Genomic DNA, 24,689 nt, shown 5'->3' with positions numbered 1-24,689 from the left:
CCAGTGACCCAGTGCTCCCCAAGGAAAGTTCCTGGTCCCACTGTGAGAATAAACAAGTAATCTTTTCTGCCAAAGAAGGGAGTTTAGGCAGTCCCCATTTTGGCCCCCGTGACTTGCAGCTCCCCTGTGGGCCACCAATTTGAAACGGCAAAGGTCAACTCCATCCTTTAAATTAACCAATCACGAAAGACTGTGAGCCTAAGCTCTGTGACCAATCAAGAGTAAGGGACAGATCATGTGCATCAGGAATAAAAAGCCAAGCAGACCACTCCGCTCAGTGTGCCCGTGCTCCCAGACCATGTGCGTGCGCACCCTCCTGCAGAAGTAAAGATATTTGCCTTGCTGCCTGGCTCCCGAGTATGCTTTGCTTTCTACCAGGACCCCTGAATTTGGGAGCTCGCCTTATTTCTAACACCACCATTAGGCAACTCCATAGCCTAAATACACACCATGGCAGCTTAAAGGTAGAAGGTAGAGAAGCTTTCTGAATAACGCAAATAAATGTACCACCACCACGCATCAGTTCTCCACTCCCTGAGATGTATATTTTGCTTCTACATTGCTATGTCTGCTCCAAATAAAGAAGGGCCCTTCGGCTTTCACATGAAGTTAAAACAGGGCCAAGATGCAGACACAGCCAATGCTTGCTCCCATTCAGGGAGCAGTAGCGAGGAACCACAGTGGTAATCAGGGGGAGGCCCAATTCGATGAGGGACCACCAGGAAACAGCAGGTGGAGGAAGGGGCTTTAAGAGGGGCAGGAGAAAGCACCACATTTATGGAGGCAACAACAAAAAGGACAAAAGGGGCTAGTGAGCTGTCCCCTTCCCACCACCATCACAGGCCACCAACAGGGAATTCATTTAGAGTGACCCTGGAAAAAGAGATGTGTTAAAGCAAGGATATAACTAAAAAGAAAGGCAATAATTGGTCTGATGGGCAGGGGAAAAATTATTCCAGGAGTCGGGAGCCTGTGCAAGAACACTTACGGCTCACATAGTCGTCATAATTCAGCGCCCTCAAGCATTTTGTGCTCTGCTTATGGTGTTAACTTTAATGTCTTAACATATAACACCATCCACACTAACACAAAATACTACACACGCCAGATGAGGCTGAGTTATAGTTGCTGTGGGAAGCATAACTTTGAATTTCCTGATTTTGGTGCATTTAATCTCAACCATAATGTTACATTAACGTCGGTTTTGCATTTCATTTCCCAGTTTAGAAGAATAGCGTCAGCGCCTTCGCCTGTCTGTACAGAAAAAAGTGCAGGCTGCCTGGGGCCACAGGCAGACAGACCACAACCCAACAATTGGGCTTTCCTGCTAAAAAGCCTGGCCCTACCCCTCCCACTTGGAGGAGCTGCAGCCAGGACAAGTGAGTGGGGAGGGAAGGAGTGTTCTTTTGGGGGGGACATGCCTTTCCGTCTATTTGGTGTGTGAAGGAGCAAGAGCAATATGTGTGTATTGGGGTGGGGGTTAGAGGGCGGGGGATCCTGCCTTTCAGCCTTGAATGGAGGAGAAGGGAATCAATATAGTTTAATTTGTAGGAATCTCAATCAATTTCCTATAAAGTTTTCCAAAATGTCTCTCGCACAAAAGACTAATAATGATATGCCAGCTCTAAGTCATACTGAAATTCCCCAAATGCCTCTCTTCTGTATTATTCATTCTTGTGTCACCATCAATCCTCCCCCACCCTGCCCTCCCAAAATAACCCAGCACCTGGACAATTTTCTATAAAAAAGAAACTCCTTTGCTCATAGTTCTAACTCAAAATGCAGATGGAATCTCGTTAAGGTTTCCTAAAAAAAAAAAAAAAAAAAAGCCCCTGTGGACAAAGACCAAACACTAGAAAAACCCTAACCCCAAAGGTCATCTTTCTCCAAAGTTACAGGCACTTGAATACAGATGAGAAGGACAACAGTCAGCAAGGCTGCTAAAGAGCAGTGAGAAAAAAACTACACCCAGGAGGCTGTTGGATGGCCAGACGGAACTCAGGGAAGGAGGGTAGACAGCAGCCAGGACGTCTGATCCCCAGAGCAGGAGAGCTGGGCTGCCCCATCCCTGGCCATCAGGACAGCTCAGGTTACTTCCTCCTCTCCTCTTGCGGTGGACTATACCTCGTTTTCCTCACTTACATTTGCTTTGTCTTTTCTGAACACCAAGGTGGTGAGAGAAGTGGCCTCAAGTTAAAGATGCACAATTTAAAATCCCACCAAAGCGTTCAGGCTGCTCCCTGGGCCTGGGAGTCACAATCACCACCATTCCATGCACATCCACACCAAAATGAGCAACATGAACCTCTGCAAGCAGAATAAAGAGACCACGATTCTCCCAAACCTACTTCCATATCAAGAAACAATTCTTAAAGCAAGAAAGTAATAGTGTTCCTCAAATTTAGAGTCTATGTAGCATTTTAAACCATCTGAATTAAAAATAAAGTGAAAAAATGTCTTCAAATAGAAAAAGTCTCATATTCAACCAACACCTATTATGTTAATCTGAATGAAAGCATGTAAAACAAAATGAGTGGGGAAAAAACAGAAAGTGAAAGCCTATTACTGGCAAACTGACCACTCCAGTTTCACCAAACTGAACAAAGTACAAAAATAAACAACAAAAATGATGACAAATGGAAAAACATGCTTTACTATGTTTATAAATAATATTGTTACTCACCCAAGTACAACAGAGTTTACAACTGTTAATTTTTCATAGTGGCATTCCTTTAGGATAGTCCCAATAAGCTGATTCAGAGACTTCTGAAAACCAGAGACAGATGAGAGAATGAACCCAATGCCAAGCCTCCAGATAGGCTCTGGCCCAAAATTTGTTTATGACACACACTCCCATAAGAATCAGAAGTGTACTATGCAGAAGCCTTAAGCATTGAAAGCTCGTGGGAGCCAGGAAGGAGGGGAGCTGGGTGGGTTCTGATTCAGTCCCAAGCCCATTCCAGGAGGCATGCAGACCTGCCCATAAAGTCTCTCTGTCAAGTGGACAGCCATCAAGCCATTCTGAGAGAGCACTAGAGAAGGCTGTTCTAACTGGCACACCATTTCCTAGTGCTTTTACTGTCTCTACTAGAAGTGCATTCTCATCCCAAGTCTCAATCTTTCTGCTTCCATTTATTTTTTTTAAAATATATTTTATTGATTTTTTACAGAGAAGAAGGGAGAGAGATAGTTAGAGATAGTTCTCTCTCATCAATGAGAGAGAAACATTGATCAGCTGCCTCCAGCACACCTCCTACTGGGGATGTGCCCGCAACCAAGTACCTTGACCAGAATCGAACCTGGGACCTTCCAATCCGCAGGCCTATGCTCTATCCACTGAGCCAAACCAGTCAGGGCTCTGCTTCCATTTAAATCATTTCTCTTTTTTTGTCCTTATTAAAATGAGGAGCAAGTTGTTATCATCCTCCTTGGAACAATTAATTCCCACATGATGAATTTATTTAGTCTGAACAAGAAATCAGTCACTAAAACCGTATTCAATTTCTTTTCTTCCTAAGTCTTATCTTTGTGCCTGTGATGATTTTTGTTCCTCTTATCCTGAGCTTTACCAATTTCTCCACTGCCCTTCTTGACCAGTAGACCAAAATGCCACAGAGGCTCTAATGAGAACCTGACCTACGATGACCTCAGTGGAAGGATGCTGTCATATCAGGGACTGACAGCTTCTCCAGTCCATCTTCTAAACTTCTCTGAATCCTTTCAGAATCTTGTTTCCTGCAAACTTTAGGGAAGATTTTTTTTTTGTTTTTTAGAGTAAGATGGGGGCTGTAAGTTGCCATCCTATATAATAAAAGGGTAATATGCAAATCGACCAAACAGCGGAACGACTGGTCGGTATGACGCGCACTGACCACCAGGGGGCAGACGGTCAACGCAGGAGCTGTCCCCTGGTGGTCAGTGTGCTCCCACAGGGGGAGCGCCACTCAGCCACAAGCTGGGCTGATGGTTGGCGAGCACAGCGGTGGGGACAGGAGCCTTTCCCGCCTTCTCCATGGCAGTGCTAAGGATGTCTGACTGCAGCTTAGGCCCGCTCCCTGTGGGCTCCCAGACTGTGAAAGGGCGCAGGCTGGGCTGAGGGACAACCCCCCTCACCCCACCACCAGTGCACAAATGTAGTGCACCGGGCCTCTAGTTAACAATAAGTCTCAAGTCTTTCCTGAGCTGCCCATCCCTTTCCTGAGACTGGTTCAATGGGTAGTCCAGCAGAGCTGCCTGGCCCCAAACTCACTTTCCTACCTGTTGATCACAGCATTGTAAAGCTTAATGAAGTAGAGATGCATTACATTTATCACTTGCCCTAGATCCACTCAAATCCATCACTATGTCACGGCAAGAAGTTAGATTGATCTGACAGGATTTGCTCTTTTTCACAAACCCATGTAAGTTATTACTCAGTACCCTCTGCTCTTCTAGCTGTTTGTTGATTGATTATCTGACGATCAGGTCAAGTATCTTCTCTGGAATCACAGTAAACTAACGGGTCTATAATTTCCAAGATCATTCGTATTCCCCTTTTAAAGATAAGCAAGACAGCAAATGCTTCTTCCTGAGTTCTCTAAAGCAACAGCTAATGCTTTGCTAATAATGAAGCAGGGCAGCCAATTCCTTAAGTGCCCTTGGAATCACATCATCAGGGTTCATTGATTCTGTAGATAATCTTTAATCAGGCCCAGATCCTGGTAAACAGCATGAAGCCCTAGCTCAGCCTAGATCTGAAAGGCCTTGGTACCTAAGTCTAGGAAGGAAGCTGGTGATACAGGTGATTTAAATGTGTACTGCATTATGTCTTCAGCATTGCAATAAATGAATAAAAAGAACTAAAAATAAAAAGAACAGTGCCCTTGAAAGAGAGATGAAAGGTGATACTGACAGACCAAACTGAGACATGAATCAGGCTTCACTTTCATCAACATTGGTAGGACCCTCTGTAGAACAAGGGAACAGAGCTACATAATTATCCGAGCTTATAATCTAACTGAAAAGTTCAGAAACAAACATTCATTGGCATGTGCCAGGAGGTAGAAAGCAGTAAAGGCCATAAGGGAGGTACCAAGCAATCATGAGGGATAAACTCACATGCAATAGGGATGTGTTGGGTTTCAGACTCTATACCAGTAAGGGACATAATATGGTATATTAGAATATGGATCCCTGATTCTAGCCTAAGAGAATCTACATAACCAAAATCCCCACACACCATCCAGGCACACCAACGCCAGAATCACCAGTAGTTCTGGGAGGCAGAGGAGAAGACCCTAGAGCATGGACTGGGAAAGTGAATGTGGCTCAGGTAGCTTCCCAGCTATATTTCCTTTTGTACAAAGTTCCTTCCCTTAGCACATGCTCCTCAATCTGCTCCTGTCTTCCCAAGCTTAAACAGGTCTGAGTCCAATGCGCCAAAGGCAGACACTACTTTAAGGGAGAATAGGAAAAAGAAAAGGAGAAATGGGAAGGAAAAGGGGTTCTGATATCTGCTTTATGGAAAACAATATATTATTCTAAAGAAAGAACACCTTCCTGGGGGGAGGGAGGTATTAATCATGAGAAATGAACCCAGTTTATCTTTGAATGGACCCCATTCCTCCCTGTCTCCCAAGTGCCTGATGCCACAGTCCTCCTTTCCCCCTACTTACTATTCCCAGGATGAACATGTCTATGCATCCCAGAACTATACACCTAATAACCCAGGCTCAGAGGGAGGAATTACAGTCCTAGAGCCAGGCATACCCAAGGTCTCCACAATACAATGAACTTCCTATCAGCTCCCAATCATTCCCCCAAAGCAAACACCAAGCACTCCAAGATCACATAGCATAGGTGCCCCTCTGCTGCTAATCCAAGCTTCCTAGTAGGACTACCTTAAAAGGTCTCTTGATACAGTCAGTGGTTAAGGAAAAAAAAAACAAGCAAAAAAATGTTCCTTTCCAACAGACCAACAATGGTACTTGTTCAGGTTATCTAATGCTGCATAACAAATCATCCCAAAGTTTAGTGGCTTAAAACATCAATAATCATTTATTATCTCTCACAATTCTGTAAGCCAGGAATTCAGGAGTGGCTCAGTTGGCCAGTCTGGCTCACGGTCTTTCCTGAGGTTGAAGTAAGATGTCCACTGGGGCTGGAGTTATCTAAAGGCTTGATTGGGGCTGTCGGATTCACTTCCAAGATAGCACCAAGAAACATGACTGGCAAGTTGGTACTGGCTTTTAGCTAAGAGCCTTAGTTCCTATATACACGTGCCTACCCAAAGGGCTGCTTGAATGTCCTCATAGCATGGTGGCTGGCTTCCGAGAACAAGTGATCCAAAAGAGCAAGTGGACTGCAATGGTTTTTATGAGTTAGCCACAGAATGTGGCTTCCACTATATTGTATTGGTTATACAGGGCTAGCGGATTCAGTGTGGGCGGGGAACAACCAAGGATATGAATATTAAGAGGCAAGAATTGCTGGGGACCATCTTGGAGGCTGACTACCACAGTATTCCTCCAAGAACATGCAGTAGTAATGGAAGAGGAAAGGAGAGGAGGGAAAGGAGAGAGGAAGGGTGGGACAAAGGAAATATTTTGATTCCCAAAGGGTGAGACCGAGAGAAATAATGTACCCGGTTTTCTCCAGAGACTGCCTTACCCTAGCATGCCTGAACCATGTCCTGCTTCCTAGGCAGGAACTCCAGATTAGTAGCTAAAAGCCAGAAGACATGAGAAAGTTCCTCTGGGTCCCAGGAAGCAAGACTATCCTCCCCGCCCCCTCCTTTCCACCCCACCTTTTCTGAAGCAATGATGCAAGTTACCTGAGGTTGAATCTGTGGCTTGTCACACGTGGCCTCAAAGTCCAGCACTAAAAAGTAGTGATACCTCTGGGGAGGGAAGGACACCATTGCTGCCATGGATGCGCCAAAGCCGTGGGCCGCCAGCTTTCTGGTGGATATGGAGCAGAACTCCGGAACACCACAGGGAGAAAATAAGTGGGAGCCCAGCACTTTTCTTGCTCTTGAAAGTAAATATGAAGAAAATCGAGCTGCTCCAGTCTGCAAAGGTGCTAGCATTGAACATCCAGAAGCATCTAAAACTTAGGGGAGGAAAAATTAAAAAACAAAAAACAAAAACAAAAAAACAGAGAGCCTGGGTTACTCCCCTCCCACTGTGGCCCTGTTCCATCTAGTCTTCAGGGATAGTCACACAATATGAACCACTCCCGTTTGCTTCTGAGCCCCTTTTCTTAATCACTGTATTCATTACTGAAGTTCAAGACCTTAATACTGGTCCCTGCCGCATTATGACAGCTTGGAGTTTCCCAGATCATTCTCAAAACAACATTGGCCTTCATCTTTACATGGAGCTCTCACATTCAAAAGAGAGGAGAGAAAAATTCTGTGCTCACTTCTCAGGTGGTGACAGCTAACATTAAAGCTAAGGTTCCCAAAGTAACATGAAGGGACCCAGTTGCACAATCAGTCCTGGGAGCTAAGTAGACTCAGAGGGACAGCTGAGAACACCCAATATTCTCTCCTCAGTTCCATTCCGAGCCATTTGCCCCTAGCTTTCCTGTCTGTATCTTGACATCTCTACATACCTTCCTCCCTTCTCCAACGTGAAAGCAAACAGAGCCAATCACAGGGGAGTTTGCTCATGATATTCTGCTGATTCCCCAGCCCCCACACCAGTAAGTGGCACCCTGGGAGAATGAAAACGCCTGCAGAGCACAGCTGGCAACAGCCTCAGGCCTTCCCATTTGCTGCCTTTAGAATCACTCTTTCTACTAGAGGCCTTGAATGACTGCAGGACTTTTTTAAATAGGGAAGAAAAAGAGAAAACCCAGATGTGGCAGTAATGGGAGCATTGCTAAAAATCTAGTAAAGTTTCTGAGTGAACATGTGCAAGAAAAAAAAAATCCAAATGACTTTTCAAGTTTTCCCTTTAAATTTGCAGAATGTCTGCTCCTTAGAGGGCTAACGAAATATAAAAATCAAAGCCTAAGTTTTAAATAACTCAAGCTTCCTTAAAAAAAAAAAAAAAGGAACAAAGCAGAAATTTGGTGTTTTCCCCTCTTTTATACCAAATACTCAAATTCCCTCAAAGTCAGACAAGAAATTTCACTGCCAATACAGAAATGGCCATAGTTTATGCCTTTTGGAACCCCATGCTTGCAGAGCCAAAAGCTTGTCTCTGAAAGACTGCAAATGGGCGCTTGCTCCCTCACATAGAGTGGAGGGGGACAGCAGTCAGTGAAGTCCAGAGCATATTCAGAGGCAACAAGGTCACTACTACCTGAGTGGACATGGGACAATACCAAGTATCACTTCTCATCCTGGCTCTCCCAACTCACTGAATGAGCTACAATTATTTGCTTGCACATTTATTAGGATACTAGTGGCCCAATGTACGAAATTCATACAAGGGTCTCAGCCCCTGCCACCTCCGTGGCTGCCTCTGCCTCAATCCCCCGTCCGGAAGGTCATCGGTCTAATTAGCATATTACGCTTTTATTATTATAGATATGCTAGTGTGCATTCTCAATTTTCCTATCCCTATAGTGAGATTCCATGTAGATTCAATAGAACTAAGACCGAAAATTTTTTTAAATTCTTCATGGTTCCTGCATATGCACAGTGCTTGTTTTCACCATAGCTTCCCAGCCTCTCCAAAAATGCAGCCAAAACTCAGCCCAGAGTAGACAAAAGCTGGCTTGAGTTTCATTAGGGAATCTCTTGGAAAGGCAAATGGGCCAATAACCCTTTGAAAGCCGGAATCCAAAATAACTCTTCATATCACCCACTCCTGAACAGTACTGAAGCCTTGATGAGATAGGAGATACCAGTCTGCTCACATTATGCTTTCTAGTTTGGTCTAAAGTTCTTCAGGGCCTTAGAATACTTCTCTAACCGCTCAAGGTCAGGCCATGCATAAGGATTTTTGAAAGTCTTAATGTTCTCCAGTGTGTAAATACAGTATATAAAGTGTATGTACAATCAACCAGACCTCATCTGCCAGATGCTGGAGGCAATTAAGTGTCATGATTAAGGAGGGCTTCAGGTTTGCATCCTGGCTTTACCCGTTATTTACCATGGCACAATGGGCAAACTCTGTTCTTCGGTTCCTCACTTGTAAAATGACAATAACAGCTCCTACTCTTTAAGTGAGAGTGAAATGAGAGGACACAGGTAAAGCACTAAGAGCAGTGCCTGGCACATAAGGGCTCAATAAATATTACCTTACTATTGGGATAATCCAAGATGGCTGCAGAATAGATGGAAGCTACACTCACCTCCTCCCAGCACCAAACTGGATTACAACTAAATTATAGATCAATATTAGCTTACTGTTATTACTACTACCTTATTGGGCTATACCCACCTGGTCAAACCTACATCCCCATACTTTGGGCCTATAAACCCAATGAATGCATAACGCACCCTCAGAGAGTAACATTAATGTCTCCTACATCCTAGGATCTCTAGATCTCTCATATACCATACTATATATATGCCCATCCCCTTTCATGGACAACATATTAATGGCCAGAGTTCCTCTTTCCGGCAGGTCTTGCTTTTCTCACCTGATTTCACCCACATCAAATAGTGTCTCTTGTAGGAAGTCTTGAAAGCAGACATTAGTAGACCAGGCCTCCACATGTCAGCAGTCACTGGGTTCTATACTTCCCTTACTTCTAAAAACCAAGTTCAACTCAAGTCAAGCAACAGAGGGCACCTCTTCCTCTTTCCTTACTGAAAAATTCAATCTAATGGCTTTAGGCAGGTGACAACAACAATTGGAATGGGGGAAGCAGAAGGGACTGGAGGTTAGAATGAGAGTCCACGTAGGTGAGGAGGGCATCCACACAGATGCAGGGAGGTGTGATGTAGCATGTCAGAGCCCATGTGGAGTGTGGAGGGCATCCACAGGGGAGTGGTGGAGGAGTCCAATGTGGTGAGTCATGGGCAGGGTAAAAAGAGCATCCAAGAGGGGGAAAGAGCAGTGGCAATGATGGGAGATTACTTATATAAAGAGGAATTAATTAAAGAAGGGCATATATTAAGGGTAATGGAAACCCCATTTCTCACTATTAGAGTATAGAATTAAAATATGGAAAAAGGAAAAGATAAATTTCTGATACATAATAAAAATAAAGCTAGATACAAATGTGAGTATGAATATACACACACAGGTACATATACAAATATATAAATACATGCATATATATTTCCTAGCTCTGTTTGCTGAAGGGCCAAGGAGCAGCAACACTCCAATAACAATGAGTACACATAGCACCCAGTTGCCTTCTAAATAATACTCTCCAGAGCTCTTTGAGAAATGGCTGATTCCAGGGCTATGGTAGAGAAAAGGACAAGATGAACCTGGAATATCTTATGCCAAAAAGCAAGGAAATTCTCAATGATAGTAACATATCAAAAAGATGCAGAAGTCAGCTTCAAGGGGATCTGGCAAAATAAATAATGATATTAATATATTATAATGAGCTAAATAAAAAGGAAACTATGACTTCATAAAGATATAAGTAAATAAATAAAATTCAAGTCTGATAAGGGATATTCACATAGTTTGAAAGTACCTCCCCACAGAATGTTTATTATAACAGGAAGTAAGCTTACAATGGGGAAGCCTGGCAGACATCACCTTAATTCACTGAACAAAATGAACATTATTAATAATGGGATAAATCAAAATCATGTACCACAAGATATAAGATGCAATGAGAAGAACAAAACATTATTTCTGTGATATTCAAAGATGTATAACCTAAATATAATCATCAGAAAATATCAGACAAACCCTAATTGAAGGACAGCCTATAATGTCCAAAAGTATCAAGGTCATGGCCCAGTTGGCGTGGCTCAGTGGTTGAGCATCGACCTACGAACCAGAAGGTCACGGTTCGATTCCCGGTCAGGGCACATGTCCAGGTTGCAGGCCCGATCCCAGTGTGGGTGTGTAGGAGGCAGCCAATCGATGATTCTCTCTCATCACTGATGTTTCTATCTCTCTCCCCCTCTCTTTTCCTCTCTGAAATCAATAAAAAATACATTTTTTTTTTTAAAAATCAAGGTCATAAAGGTCAAGGTATAGTTACTTAGGTAAGTCTAAAGGAGATTAAAGAGACTCGATGACTAAAGGCAATGCACAATTCTGAACTGGATCATTTTGCTTCAAAGAACATTATTGGGACAACAGGCAAAACTTGAATGGGGTTTGAGGATTAGATGGAGGTAATGTTATCAATGTCAATTTCCTGGTTTTCATGATTGCATTTTGTTTAGGTGGGAAAACGTCCTTGCATTAGGAAATACATGCAAAGTATTCAGGGTGATGGGGCGTTAGATCAACAACATAACTCTCAAATGGTTCAAAAAATTTCTTCGTATTAAATTTCCAACTTTTATGTAAATTTGGTCTATTTCAAACTTTTTAAAATTTATCTTTTAATCCATATGCAATGTTGTTTTAAAAAAGAAACCAAGAACAGACAGTGTGTAAGGGAGCAATCTCCCCATACTGTCCATAGAAGGTAGGTTGCATGCTCTCCTCTAGCAGGGGAGCTGGCGAGTCTCCATCAGAGCCCCCAGTTGGTGCCCCTCACTGGGCACACCTGCCACCATTAGAGCCCTAAGTGCAGTGGAGCTTCACCTGCCCTCATTTTCTCTGGCTTCTAGGGTTTCTCTTTTCTATTGATGTCTTTATACTTTAGTCATAAGTTTGCAGAATATAAGTCTAGAGCTTATATTATCAACTGGGACTTTGAGTATCTAGTTGAGGGGCAAAACGCAAAAGAAACAGTTTATGATTCTGTGTTTTTCTGCACACAATCTTTCATCAGAGACCAAGATTTATACCATTTATTCTCAGATACCCTTTTATTTCTCCTAGTAAATTAACAGTAGTAAGTAGCTTATGGCAAGGAGGAAAACGAATGATTCCCTTCTCAAAATGAAGGGACCAGCCCCCTAGGGGCAGGGGAGGGGTAAACAGGACTGCCACAGGGCTAGTCAGATTTGGAGAAACAGGCCTGAGCCACAGCCCCTGGAGGATGGTCTCTGTGCAGAGTATTTACACAACAGACACCAATGGCTCCTCTGCAGCCATTACTGTCGGTCAGGTAAATAACGCATGTGCCAAAACACACATTTAATGAGGGAAATAATATGCCTTTATAAAAAGCCTCAATCTGTATTTACCTGAGAGACCAGAGGAGCACCAAATCACCAGATTAGTGGAACCACAGAGGAGTCATTCTGGTGTCTTGGGTAAATAGACATTTTATAGCCTTCCATTACTAGAGGGGGGAAGGGAGGGCAAAGGGAGGGGGGCCATCCTTTAACATCCACATGCACAGGCCAGGGGAGCCTGGGGGATGGAAAAGAAGAAAAGCCCATCATGAAACACGGGATCTACTCCCACCCTATCTCCCCAACCATATATACTTGAAATGGAGGGTGGGGGATGGAGGGAGGCAGGAAGGTTTGTACACCCCTGGATTCAATCCATTCCATTAAAAGCCAGACTGGTGGCAGAAGATTCCAGAGAAACTCCAAGGCACCAGAGGCAGGTTCTGAGTCCAGCTGACTGGAAGCAACTGGGTCAGCTGCAGTTTCCCCAGTTCCCAGACCTGGAGCAAGCCTCTGTCCCAATCTGACCAGTAGTACCACAACTGCTCAGGCATCTGAGTCACAAAAGCATCAACAGACAATACAGTAATACCTGTCTGGAACTTACTCGGTCACAGGCTCTATCTTAGGCAGCTAAAAATAGCCTGGGGAAAATATAAATAAACTGTATGCCTTAAAAAGTAATAAACTTTAATCTAATGAATGCATCCTTACTGTCAGACCACTTTGATGAAAATTAGACTATCAAAGGGGAAAGAAAACTTAAGAGGTGACACAGTCCAGCCAGCCAGTGAAAACGAGCTCCAGAAAAAGAAACGATTGCACAAGGTTCACAAAGCAAGAAAGAGGAATTGAACCCAGAGCTCCCAACTCCCAGTTCAGGGACTTGGGCCACTGCCCCAACACAAGGCCTCATCACCTGTCCCCCAAGTGGAGGCCAAGGGCCTGAGAGCTAGGTCTAATATGTTGAAAGGTAGAAGCTGAGACAACAAAGCTTGACATGCACTGGATCCTCTACACAACTTCCTGATGGCCCCAAAATGGAATGAAGAAGGAACTCTAAAGCTGGGTTCTCAATTCAACAAAACATTCTCCTCTCTAGAACCTGTCACTTCTTGGCTGTAGCTACAGCTGCTTTGGCTCCAACACAGGGCTAGGGAAAGCTCACCCAACGTCAGAAGCAGTTGCTAATCCCAAACTATCGGCAGGGCGAAAGTCACTGAAGACCTCCAGGAACTTCAAATTCTGGTGGCAGCATCACAGGCCATTGGAGGTTCACTCTCCCCATGCCTGTCTCCACAGGGCAAGGCAGCACAAAGAAGAAGTGACTGTGCTCAGCCGGAGTGGCTCAGTGGTTGAGCATCGACCTACAAACCAGGAGGTCACGGTTCCATTCCTGGTCAGGGAACATGGCCAGGTTGCAGGCTCAATCCCCAGTGTGGGCTGTGCAGGAGGCAGCCTATCAATGATTCTCTCTCATCATTGATGTTTCTATCTCTCTCTCCCTCTCTTCCTAAAATAAATAAAAATGTATTAAAAATAAAATAAACAAAAATAAAACTAAAAAGAAGTGACTGTGATTTGCCTGCTGTCTGCCAATCCATCAGCCACATCCAGTAGTTTGGCAAATTCCATAGAGGGGCCAAAGCTGAGAAACATCTCTTTGCAAAACCCTACAAGTCAATTCTGATCCCACTGCATACAAGTAGGGGCAAAGGCTTATTTCCTAACACATTATAAATAAGATAGAAATGGAGGAAGGGCAGGGTATGGTACTCTCACCCCGTTAAGCACCTCCTACACTCGTAGACAGCATCTGACCCCAAAGCCTTCTACTTACGAGACAGAGAACTGATAGAGAAACAAGGAGTCATATAGCTAGTTGTCAAAAGGCTGGTATTAGCCAAGCTTAGGTTTTAATCCTAACTCTAATACATATTCTTTGTAATGACAGCTATAGAAATATTTATCTCTTCAGGGTTTGATGTAGACGCACAACATATATAAAGTGCTTTGCACAATAGTAAGTGCTCAATAAAAGGGAGCTATTGCTGTTAACATGATAAAGAGGAAAGGAAAACAACATTTTCTGAAAATCTACTATAAGACAGGCTCATTATTAGGAATTTACATATTTCATCCCATTTAATCCTTTCAACTATCCAGCAAAATGGGTAACAGTATTACCACTTTACACATGAGAAAACTAAGGCTCGGAGGCACTTTGGGTCCTGTTCTCCTCTCCCATGCTTGACGGCCCATGTTTCCCCACTGGACTGATTCCCCCATCAGCCAGCCATAAGGCTAATAACAATGCATACCCACTGCAGTGTGGTGTGTTTTTTTGGGGGGAGATAAGGTGTGAGTTTAACTCAAACTAACTCAACCACAAGCAATAATTAAGTTTGTCCAATTGATCCAAATTTGTTTTCGTAACCATTTTTAAATATATTCTAACAAGAAAAACACATTGCAGTCCTGGGTACAAAAACCAGAAACAGGAAGGGGTACCCTGGATTAAAACAACGGCAGCACAAGGAACACAAAGCCTCTTCTACAACAATTCCAGGGGAGCAAATCCTCCCATCTCACAGAGCAGAGACACTGGCAGGAGGTAAGGTGACAATCAGCTCTTGCTCAGTTCCCCAAATTAGATGTTTCTTTTACAAATCTGTGCCTTGGCAAATGCTCCTTCCTCTGTTTTAAAACGTACTTCTATTTTCACCAGGCAAATTATTGCTCCTTCCTCAAAATCCAACTCAATCTCCCCTTTTGGGGAGCTTTCTCTGACACCATCAAAAGTTAATTGATCCAACAGCACAGTTTATCCTCATTCGATAACTTTTATCTCACTAGATTGTAAGATTTTAGTTATCTGTTTCTCCTCCTACCAGCCATTTTCAGGAGAAGGTGAGGTTGGAAGATAGTAGGTATAGTTGTGTTTGTGTTTAAAAATAATATCTGACATGATAATTTCTTTGACTTGTCTTTGGTCAGACTCTTTGCTGCATTTTAAAATTTCAAGCAGCATTAAAGAAAAGCATAAAATTAGTTTTCTCCATCTAAATATTGCATGAGTTTAAAAAGTATGAGAAACACTGAGCTAGACATAGATCCTTAAGGGCAAGGACCACATCTTACTCATTTCTGTATTCCCAGTCCAGAGCCAGGCACAAGCAAGTGTGAGTCAATGTTTGCTGAATGAATGTATATGCCCACAGTCATAATGTCAACTGGGCTGGAAACAGAACATGTTAGAGCAGAGCAGGGTCTAAGTACCAATCAAAGCTTCTTTTCCTCTCTCCCCCTCCCTCCCTTCCTCCCTTCTTCCTCCTAAGCCACCCCATTCTGTCCTCTCAGTTAAAGAGAAAGGGGAGAAACATTGCCTTGGTGCCAGAATACTATTAAAAGGATTAATTTAGGGACCAGTGTTTGGACTGTCACATCCAATCACTACCACAGATCTACAGCTTCCCAAATCAAGCTCATGCAAAGAGGAATCAATTGCAAGGACACAGAGGGTCTGAACAGGCATACTAATGGCCTCCTGAGGTGCCAGCGGCCAGCTCTGACACTCCCATAAATTATCCGCCTTTTGATTTTACCTGTAGCTGTGGGGCACAAGGCACAATTTTGAACATATCAAAGCAATCTCTTGTAACCCAAGGCTCCCCCAAGAATGTCCCCAAAGGAGGACGGGCTAAAAACAATGACCCAAAGGGAATCTGCTTCTCAACAGGCCTGTTCCTAGCAGCCATCAATTAAAATCCAACAGGACCAAGAGGATAAAGTGGGCCCCAAATTAAGCCCCGCATATCTGGATAAGGCATGCATCAGAACACATTTCTGCAGTGGCTACACATCTCTGACTCAGGAAGAGAAATCACAGCAATAAACTAACAATTTCATCTGGAGGCAAATCTGCACTAGCTCTCACGATACCTTACAGCATGACCTTGGGCAACACACTTAACCTTACTGGGCCTCGGTTTCCTCAATGGGTAGCAGGGATAACAATGCTGACCACCTGACCCACTTCCTAGAGTTGTGAAAAGTAATAAAAGACATCCGAGAGGCACTACAAAGATGTGAGGCCACAAGGGTGGCAATACTAATAAATGACCCAGACGGACGGGGAGAGATGACTGGTCACACTTGGGTGCATTTCTTTTGGGTAGCTGCTCTCTCAGTTCGCTTCACTGATGGTATGGGGACTAAGGTCCACACTGAACAAAGTTCTGGGATTCTAAATGGGATCCCTGCTCTCTGAAAATGTTCCATTATGAAGAGCAGTGCCTTGCTTTAGTTGTAACTTCCTCCTGTCTGCTGACTGCCTCGCCTCTGCCAGGGTCTATGTTTCTATCATATGGCCACAAATACAATTGTGAGGACCCAAAACATACTAAGCCACAGGCCAACTCACCCAATTGCTGGCTGCTTTGTAAGAAATTATTGTGTACAATACTATTAGTAACAAAAGTTAAATACACTGGGCTAAGAGCTTTACATATAGTATCTCATTAAATCCTTTAACCAACCCTACCAAGTTCCATTATCCATTTTACAGGTAGGAAAGCTAAATTCAGCGAGGTAAGTCACTTAACCATGGTCACATAACACCGTATCAGAAACCTATAGGCTTCCCTTCAGCAATGCAAGTACACTGGGGCTTGTAGGAGGAGGAAACAATTCATCAGACACTCAACTTCATTTGGTCCCTGTGCCTAAGCAACATTCCCAAAACCAGGAAAAAAGGCATCATTTTGCCACAAGCAAGGAGAGACTGAGTAGGACAATAAAGAGGGCAATTCCTGGAAAGTTTAGGAAAATGGGTGGTTCTCTGTGTGTACAGTTCAAGAAGTTCAAAGCAATTGTCATTGAGCTATAAGCCCTAAGACCAAGATCTCTACCCGGGCTCCATGTATTTCCTACTTCTTTAAGTAGGAACGAGTTCCCAAAGTTTTTTCAATCATTTGACACAAACTTTCCCTTCCTACATCTTTTCTAGTCTGTGAAATAGGAGCTGGTATCACCAACAAATTCTTTGGTAGACATCTTTTAAGCTCCAGTAGATGGCCTGGAAATCAGTAAAGAGAACAAGTATATACATATATGCAAAGATTCAGTTATACTCAATCTTTAAGTGTCAAAATACTGCCTCAAAGAGGGAAATATAAAATGCTACCCATGTAACTGCCACAGTCTCCTTACTGGTCTCTCTGCTCCAGTACTGTCTCCGTCAACCCATTCTTAACACTGAAATCAGAGAAACTTTCCAAAACATATATTATCAGTCCACTGCTTAATACCTTTTCATGAATTCTTACTGCTCTTATGAGAGTCTGCTCCAGGGGCTGGCAAACTGGCCCACAGGCCAAATCCAGCTGCCATTGTTTTTATAAATTTTACTGGAACACAGCCATGTCATTCATTTTCGTACTATGTCTGCTTTCATGTTGTTACAGTAGAGTTGAGTAGAGTCGAATAATTGTGACAGAGACCCACAAAGCCTTAATATGTACTGGTCTTTTACAGAAAAAGTTTGCTGACCTAGTCTAATTTTTCCCCTACCCACCACCTGCTTCTAAGATCCTTAAGGTCCTGGCCTCTGTTTACCTTTCCTGTCTCATTTCTCACCATTTTCCTATCCTTTGCCCACAGAGTACTCTTTCAATCACACTAAACTTCAGTTTCTCAAATTCAATAAAGCTCTGACCTTCACGCCTGGTCCCTCATGTTTTCATCTAATTCCAGATGAAGAGGTTACTTCCTGAGTAGCCTTCCCTAAGTCCATTGGTCTGAGTGAGGGACCCTTCTGAGTACTCCCAAAGCACCTACACTTACCTTATTATAGCACTCACAGAGTGTATTATAATTGCTACTTTACTGTCTTCCCCATGAATTTGTAAGCTCTTTGGTCAGGGGAAGTAGCTATCTTATTTAGCACCACAATCCCAGGGCCTAGCAAAGTGTCTGGCCCTTAGTTATGAAAGAAACAGCCTCTGAAATCCTGGATATCAATCATCGGAGTCTACCTTTTTAGCTAGCCCCAATCCGTGTAAAATGGAGACAGGCTGGGATTAACCATCCATCCAAAGGTGACTCACAACCCAAATTAAACCACGATCCCAAAGGCCTTGGTCAAATGTATTAACAAAAGTCAAATGAATGTGTTCCTTCCTACTGTCTAAAGATGTTTATTTCTCAGAATAAAGAACTAGTCCAGCTTATTAAACCTTTCTGAACCTAAAGGTGTTTATGAAATGCCCACAAAGAAATCATGACAGAACTTGAGAGTCTGGATACCCTACCTCCAACTCTCACACATATAAACTCTGGGTAAGTTTCAGTGGTCTTTGAGCATATGGTGTCTTATTAGAAAAAGCTATACACAAATACAATCTGCACCCGCCCCGACCCCTCACCCTCCAAGCTCAAACACTCATAAAGAAGAAGTCAAGCCAAACTTGACCATGCAGCAGAATTCTCACCTCTCCTTACTTCGAAGATGCCAAGGCTGGTAGCTGGGGATGCTGAAGGTTCTGTGAAAGCTGGAAAGCCCCAATGCTGTGGATAAATACACATCTCTGCAACAAGTCTATTTCAATACAAAGGATCAAATCCTCATGGGGCTGCTATATGAAAAAATTTAAAGACCACCAGTATACTTCAAATTCCTAAACTCAAACTACTTTGGGATAACAGCCATCTATGTGGAAGGACAGTGCCTGTATAGAGGTTTCAGAAGCTACTGGTAGTATATATTTTTGGAATGAGGAATTTTATGTTCTGTAGTAGCATATTTTTCTTCCTAAGAGACTTACCTCCTAGGAACACTAAACATTTACAATATCTAAGCTTGGACTGAGAAAGAGGCCATAAAGTTGTATGCTCTCTGGATAATCCCAGAATCCTGGTCTAGTCAAGGAGAGGACACTAGTAAGGATGGCAATATTCAGAACTCAGGTCTTTTACAGGAAAAGTTTGCTGACCTAGTCTAAATTTTCCCCTGAGGGCCAGGATTAGAGGAGGGGTTGCCACAAACACACAAGCCATATTGCAAATGCCCACAAAAACTAGGAAACACTTGCAGGATACTTCCAGGTCTGCCTCAAGTTCTTAGAAAATCAAGGTAACCAAATTCCAAATCAAATCATCGATGGACACCTATCATTATTTATCACCTAATTCAGATCTTCCAAAGGACTAGAAGTTGCAGAGGCGCCCTTATAAGCTAGCAAAATGCCCTTTGCACAGAGAAACACCTAGGTTTGGAATCAATCTATTCCTGTCTACCACTCTATACACATTTAAGACTTTATTCTACTCAGATTCTCTGAGAAAATGTCACTCATCAACTTAGCCCACCACAAACAAAACACTTTTCAAGATGAAAAGGAATAAAAGCACTTTTATTTGGAATTATAAGTTGGGAGGAGAGCTCTCAGCCAAGCTCTATGACCTAGCTAGCCGATTATTTACAGGATCTTTGGGCGGGAATTGTTAATGAGCTTTTAATTTGGAGTGCTTAAGTTGCCAAAGTGCTCTGAGCTCCAGTGAAGCACCACAGAATCCATAAAGGAAACCTTATCAATCACTTCCCGGCAGCTCCCTTCCCCCACCCCCCACCTCTCTGAGGAAAGGCAGCCAAGTGAGTTTCTAACCAACATCACAGACACACACATTAGTGGAGTCACACTCCAAGTCCCTGTTTATAAATGGGCTTTTAAATGGTAGGGGATTCAGGTATAATATACTTAAGCTCCAGGCACGACCCACTAAAACAAGGCCTGTGTGTATGATAAAGTCAGAATAAAGCAGAATTTGATGAAGCCAATTTCTGGTGCAAACTCTACAATCAAAAATCATTCAGCCAATCACAACCTACTATAGTTCAAATAGTGCATAGTCTTTGGCCAATAGGATTCGTGTTTTTTTGCCCTTCGGCTGGGAGACTGGTAAAATGTCTGACAAGAGCTAATGCCAGACAACTATAGTAGAGGCAATGATAGACACCATCAATTTGCAAAATCCAGCCCGAAGGACAGAATCCAACCCTCCCTCCCCCAATGAGGGGCCACATTCAGCATCTTCCAAGTCAACAGGAGCAGTTATATTTTGCAAGAACTCCAAGTCAAGCCCCAATCCTAGTTCACGCTTTTTTGTTTTAAGACAGCACCTGTTGCTGTAACATTTGCAGGAAAAACAAACAGAAAGCTAGCCCAGTTAGGCCCCTTATTCACTCCTTCCACCATCACTACTACCACCGCTACAGATTTACAAAGAGGTAAACTAACCTTATGTGTCTGTGTGGATGTTGGGGAGGGGGAAAAGGAATGTTCTATCTGCTATCCCCTTCCTGGATTTCTATCCTCTCTGATCAAACCTCTCTTCCTCCTCCCTGGTAATGCCATGTAAGAAGTCAGTACCCTTAGTCACCCCACCCGTCTGTCTTGCAGAGCCCTGCCCCACGCCCTCTCCGCCTGACCATTACTCAGTAGATCACGCATCCAGGGTGAGCACATGGGCCAGCACCCAAGCTGCACAAACTGTGCGTGCCGCGACCCTCTCACCCCACATGCATCAACCAGGGCCCACTCTGGGGAGCCTCTCCGCATCACCCACCCCAGGGTGTTGCCCCCAACTCGGGCCCATCCAAGTCCAGGGGAGAGTAAGGGGAGGGGCAGGGGGCCAGGAGACCAGTCCTCCTTCCCAGGGCCGCCCCCGCCCCCCGTCAGCAGCAGGAGAGGCTGTCGCCATGGCAACGCCCGCTCCTTGGGGCCAGCGCGGCAGGCTCCCTCCAGGTGCAGGCCCCGACGTCTCCCTCGGCCCCAGCAGGCGCTCAGGGCAGTTTACGGCAGCGGGCGCGGCCCGCGCCGACTGCGGCGCCGGCCGGACAGAGGCAGGGCCAGCTCCGCTCGCTCCCCACCGCCCGATCCCGGCCGCCTCAAAAGCAGCAGCCAGCACCACGAGTCCACAACACACCGACTCACCTCCGCGCACTCTGACCCCGGCCGACGTGGTGGACGGGCGGGCGCAGTGGCCAATCGCTGAGCCCGCCACCGGCTCCTTCGACCAATGGGGTGCAGGTGGGCGGGGCTTCTTCTCCCCAAATGTTAACTCTCCCGCCGACATGCGCGCTAAGGGATGTCAAGATGGAGATTCCCGGAGGCCGGCTTTATGGGACTTGTAGTTTTGAGGTGGCGAGTACTCATAAGACAGTGAAGGGGGGCCTCGTTTTCGACTGTGAAAGAAATTTAAAAACACATACAAAAAAACACAAAAACTTTCTAAGGCCTAGAGCGACCCAAGGTCCACTTTCGTTTTCCCAACTTAAACCATATTCTACAAGGTGAGTACAGGCTCATAAGGTGACGTTGTATTTAGGTGACAACTTCTCATGATTTGTTCATTCCACAGGTCCTTAGCATTCACTCTCTGTGGTGGGCCGGGGGCGGAGGGAGAGCCAAGAAGAGGGGTGTTTAGGCTAAGAAGAAAATGCTTAGTGTTTTTTTCTAAGCTTTCTCAGGGGCCTTTCTAAGGAAGAGGGCAGTAACTCGTTCAGGTGGGCTCCAGAGGGAACTTACAGGTTAAAAGGATCCCGGCCGCAACAGTGAAGAGTTTCCGTAGTCAGCCTCAGCCAGGCTCTTCCGTCAGCTGGAGAGAACGCTGGCCAAAGCCAGAGCTGTGTTTCTCCATCCGGGTTATGGCTCCCTGGGCGGTCAAGGGACCAGGTCTGAGCTGGGCGACCCCCGCCTGGACCAAGCCAGTGATGGCTTTGACAGCCGCCCACACAGGCTTCAGTCACCAGGCCCTCTGTCTGCTGTCTGCATATTTCCACTAAGGAGAAATCATGTCATTTCTGGGCCCTGCCACCTCAGATCTGACCTTTACATAATGGTTGCCACTTGAGCTGGGAATACCTTTCTTTTTTATTTTTTTAAAAAATATTTTATTGATTTTTTTTTTTACAAAGAGGAAGGGAGAGGGATAGAGAGCTAGAAACATCGATGAGAGAGAAACATGGATCAGCTGCCTCCTGCACACCACCCACTGGGGATGTGCCCGCAACCAAGGTTCATGCCCCTGACAGGAACCAAACCTGGGACCCTTCAATCTGAAGGCTGACACTCTATCCACTGAGCCAAACCGGTTAGGGCTGGGAATACCTTTCTTAATCCCATGTAATGGCTTAGGTTATTCTGCTCTGCACCTATTCAATTCATCACATTGTTTTCTAATTGTCTATCTCCTTTTTGTCTCTCCCCCAGGAGTGTAAACTCCCTTAAGGTAAGCATTATTTCCATATTATTCAAGCTGTATCAGTAATATCCAGCACAGTGCCAGGCAGAAGCAGGCACTCAATAAATGTTTGTGGACAAATGAGGTGAATAGACATCAGCAGGGATAGATGTCACTTAACTCTAGGTCAGTAAAGTGGAAGCACATCTGCCTATATCCCCTGATTCTTGGAGCTGGAATTGGGTCTTCCGCCTCCATTAATGTCATCTAAATATTAATCCCAGTTGATCAGTAAGTCAACATACTAGTATATTTATAGGGCCTCTCCTAAGTTTCAGGCACTGTTTCTGTTGCTGAGGATTAATTGGTGAATAATACATATAAAACCTGTATTCTCGTGGAGCTTTTATATTGGAGAGGAGAAGGATGAGGAAAAACAGACAATAAATAAGTAAGTACGTAGATAAATAAAATTAGACAAATAAAAGGCCCTGAGGTAGCCTCTCCTGTCTCTGGCTTTATTATATCCTGAGTCTGGCCTGAGAATAGGGCACAGCCAACCTTCTTGTCTGTAAGAATGAAGTAAACCTGCACTATCTGGGTTGGAGATTCTCTTTAAAGCCCAGTCCCAGTTTTCTCCATGGAACTTTCCATGACCCCCTTGATTTCCCCCAGAATGTGCTTTTTCCTCCTTTGTGCTCTAGAGCTCAATTGTATAGCTTCTAGGACTTCAGCAGACTGTAAGCTCTTTTTAGACAAAGACCAGGCGACATACATTCAAATAATAGAACAGTTTAAAAGCTCACTCTGTGCTTGGTGCCTTATATTGCCGCTAACCCAGCATTTGGCTCCATCAAGCCTTTGACACTATTGTGATTTTCTCTGTTTTCTGGTTTTCTAGAAAGCAGAGCCTGAAGCGAAGCTTATGTGGTAAGACTTCATTAGGAAGTATAATCTCAGGGCAGCAAGAGTGAGAGGGAAAAGGGAAGTGAGGCAGGGAAGGAGGGGAAGAAAATATAGGTAGTATGAAGTTGACCAGAGCTTCAAAGAAGACACAGGTAGTTGCCTTGTCATTCAGGCCATGTAGAACCATCACTTCTCAGACAGAGAGAGAGGGTTGTATCATCCCACCACTCAGGTAGCCGCAGGGGGTGTCAGATCCCACACCCTAAAACACAGTGGTTCATCTGCGGCTAGAAATGGTGAGAGGAGTCATACACAGCCTCTGGTCAAATGAGCTTCATTGTAGTCCTGCCACAGTGGGTACATTGGAGGCTCTGTCAAAACCTAATCCTCCTCCCAGAGGAGGCTAAGACAACCAGATGTGTTAGTAAATGAGTGACAGTAGTGGCAGCTGGGCTATCCAAAGAGTAAGTGGCCAAGACCCAAGGTTGGGGGTGGAGACAGGGCAAGTGAATTTTTGGAGGCAGATGAGCTGAACCCAATACCCAGACATAGTTATACCCTGGGCAGCCTCTTGGCTGCTGGTTTAAGTGACTGAGCTAAAGTGAACACTGAGAACAGGGACCAAAAAGAGGACCAAGTTGGTTCTTCTACTGCCCTTTCAAACCACCAGGAAGAACAGCAAGATGACCATCAAAGCTGGGACCTTAATCAGCAATCAAAGGGCAGAGAACCCAGGACCCAACGACAGCACATGGCAGCCCCCAAACTTGACACAGCCGGGAGAACCCAAACTAGTTCTGAACCGTTCTTACCTGAGAACTGGAAAAAACGGCTTCTGCCATTCACAGTCTCTGTTAGCTACAAAAGACAGCATAGTGCAGTTACCAGGAATGTGAGCCCAGAGAGAGCCTGTTCAGGTTTGAGTCCTGGCTCAGTCTGTGACCTTAGGTGAGTCATATGCCTCTCTGAGGCTCAGTTTCTTCATCTATAGAGTAGAGATAATACTAGTTCCTACTTGTAGTTAGAATTAAATACCAAGGTGCTTAGCACAGTATCTGGAGTTCAGTAAATATTGGCTATTTCTGTTATCTTTGCCCCTCTCCCATCCCTCTCTCCAGTTCTTCCCACCATCACCCCACCTCCTCACCCCCCATCCTATTCCCACAGACTTCTCTGCTTCTCCAGGAGCAGTGAGGGCTGGACCTGGCCATGCCTTCTTCTCCCTGCTCTCCCCAGGGCTGTTCCCCATGAGCCTGAGCCATTCATCTCCCTAGTGACCTGAATCTGAACTAAGAGACGGATGTGGGGTGGCTGAGGCCAGGGTGGTAATGTGCTCCCTTATCTCTGTGCCCCTCACTAGGGCCTAGTTAATTTTCCCTTTGATTTTAATATAGATTTA

The 24,689-nt window shown here is 44.4% G+C and overlaps 1 protein-coding gene across 16 annotated transcripts in view; it reads right to left on the bottom strand.

The window, feature by feature from the left end:
• The window catches only part of ERI3 (ERI1 exoribonuclease family member 3), a 129,929-nt gene extending 108,776 nt beyond the window's left edge, over nucleotides 1-21,153 (bottom strand). For 2 of the 16 annotated variants that reach the window (XM_006098188.3, XM_023761878.1), the window contains exons 1-3: nucleotides 20,768-21,116; nucleotides 18,634-18,709; nucleotides 6,812-7,089 (exon numbers count right to left, since the gene is read on the bottom strand). In XM_006098188.3, the coding sequence (XP_006098250.1) occupies nucleotides 6,812-7,089; nucleotides 18,634-18,709; nucleotides 20,768-20,902 (489 nt within the window). In that variant the 5' untranslated portion in view covers nucleotides 20,903-21,116. Of the gene's footprint in view, nucleotides 1-6,811; nucleotides 7,090-9,576; nucleotides 9,688-18,633; nucleotides 20,416-20,439; nucleotides 20,544-20,767 lie in introns of those variants that run through there. The other 14 variants (XM_023761872.1, XM_023761874.1, XM_014463840.2 and 11 more) reach the window with 14 other exon arrangements.
• Nucleotides 21,154-24,689: the final 3,536 nt, after the last annotated feature.

Source organism: Myotis lucifugus, unplaced genomic scaffold (assembly GCF_000147115.1).
Source record: "Myotis lucifugus unplaced genomic scaffold, Myoluc2.0 scaffold_222, whole genome shotgun sequence".
NCBI lineage: Eukaryota > Metazoa > Chordata > Mammalia > Chiroptera > Vespertilionidae > Myotis > Myotis lucifugus.
Note: the sequence above shows the minus strand (reverse complement) of the source record. Positions and strands in the feature narration are given on the sequence as shown.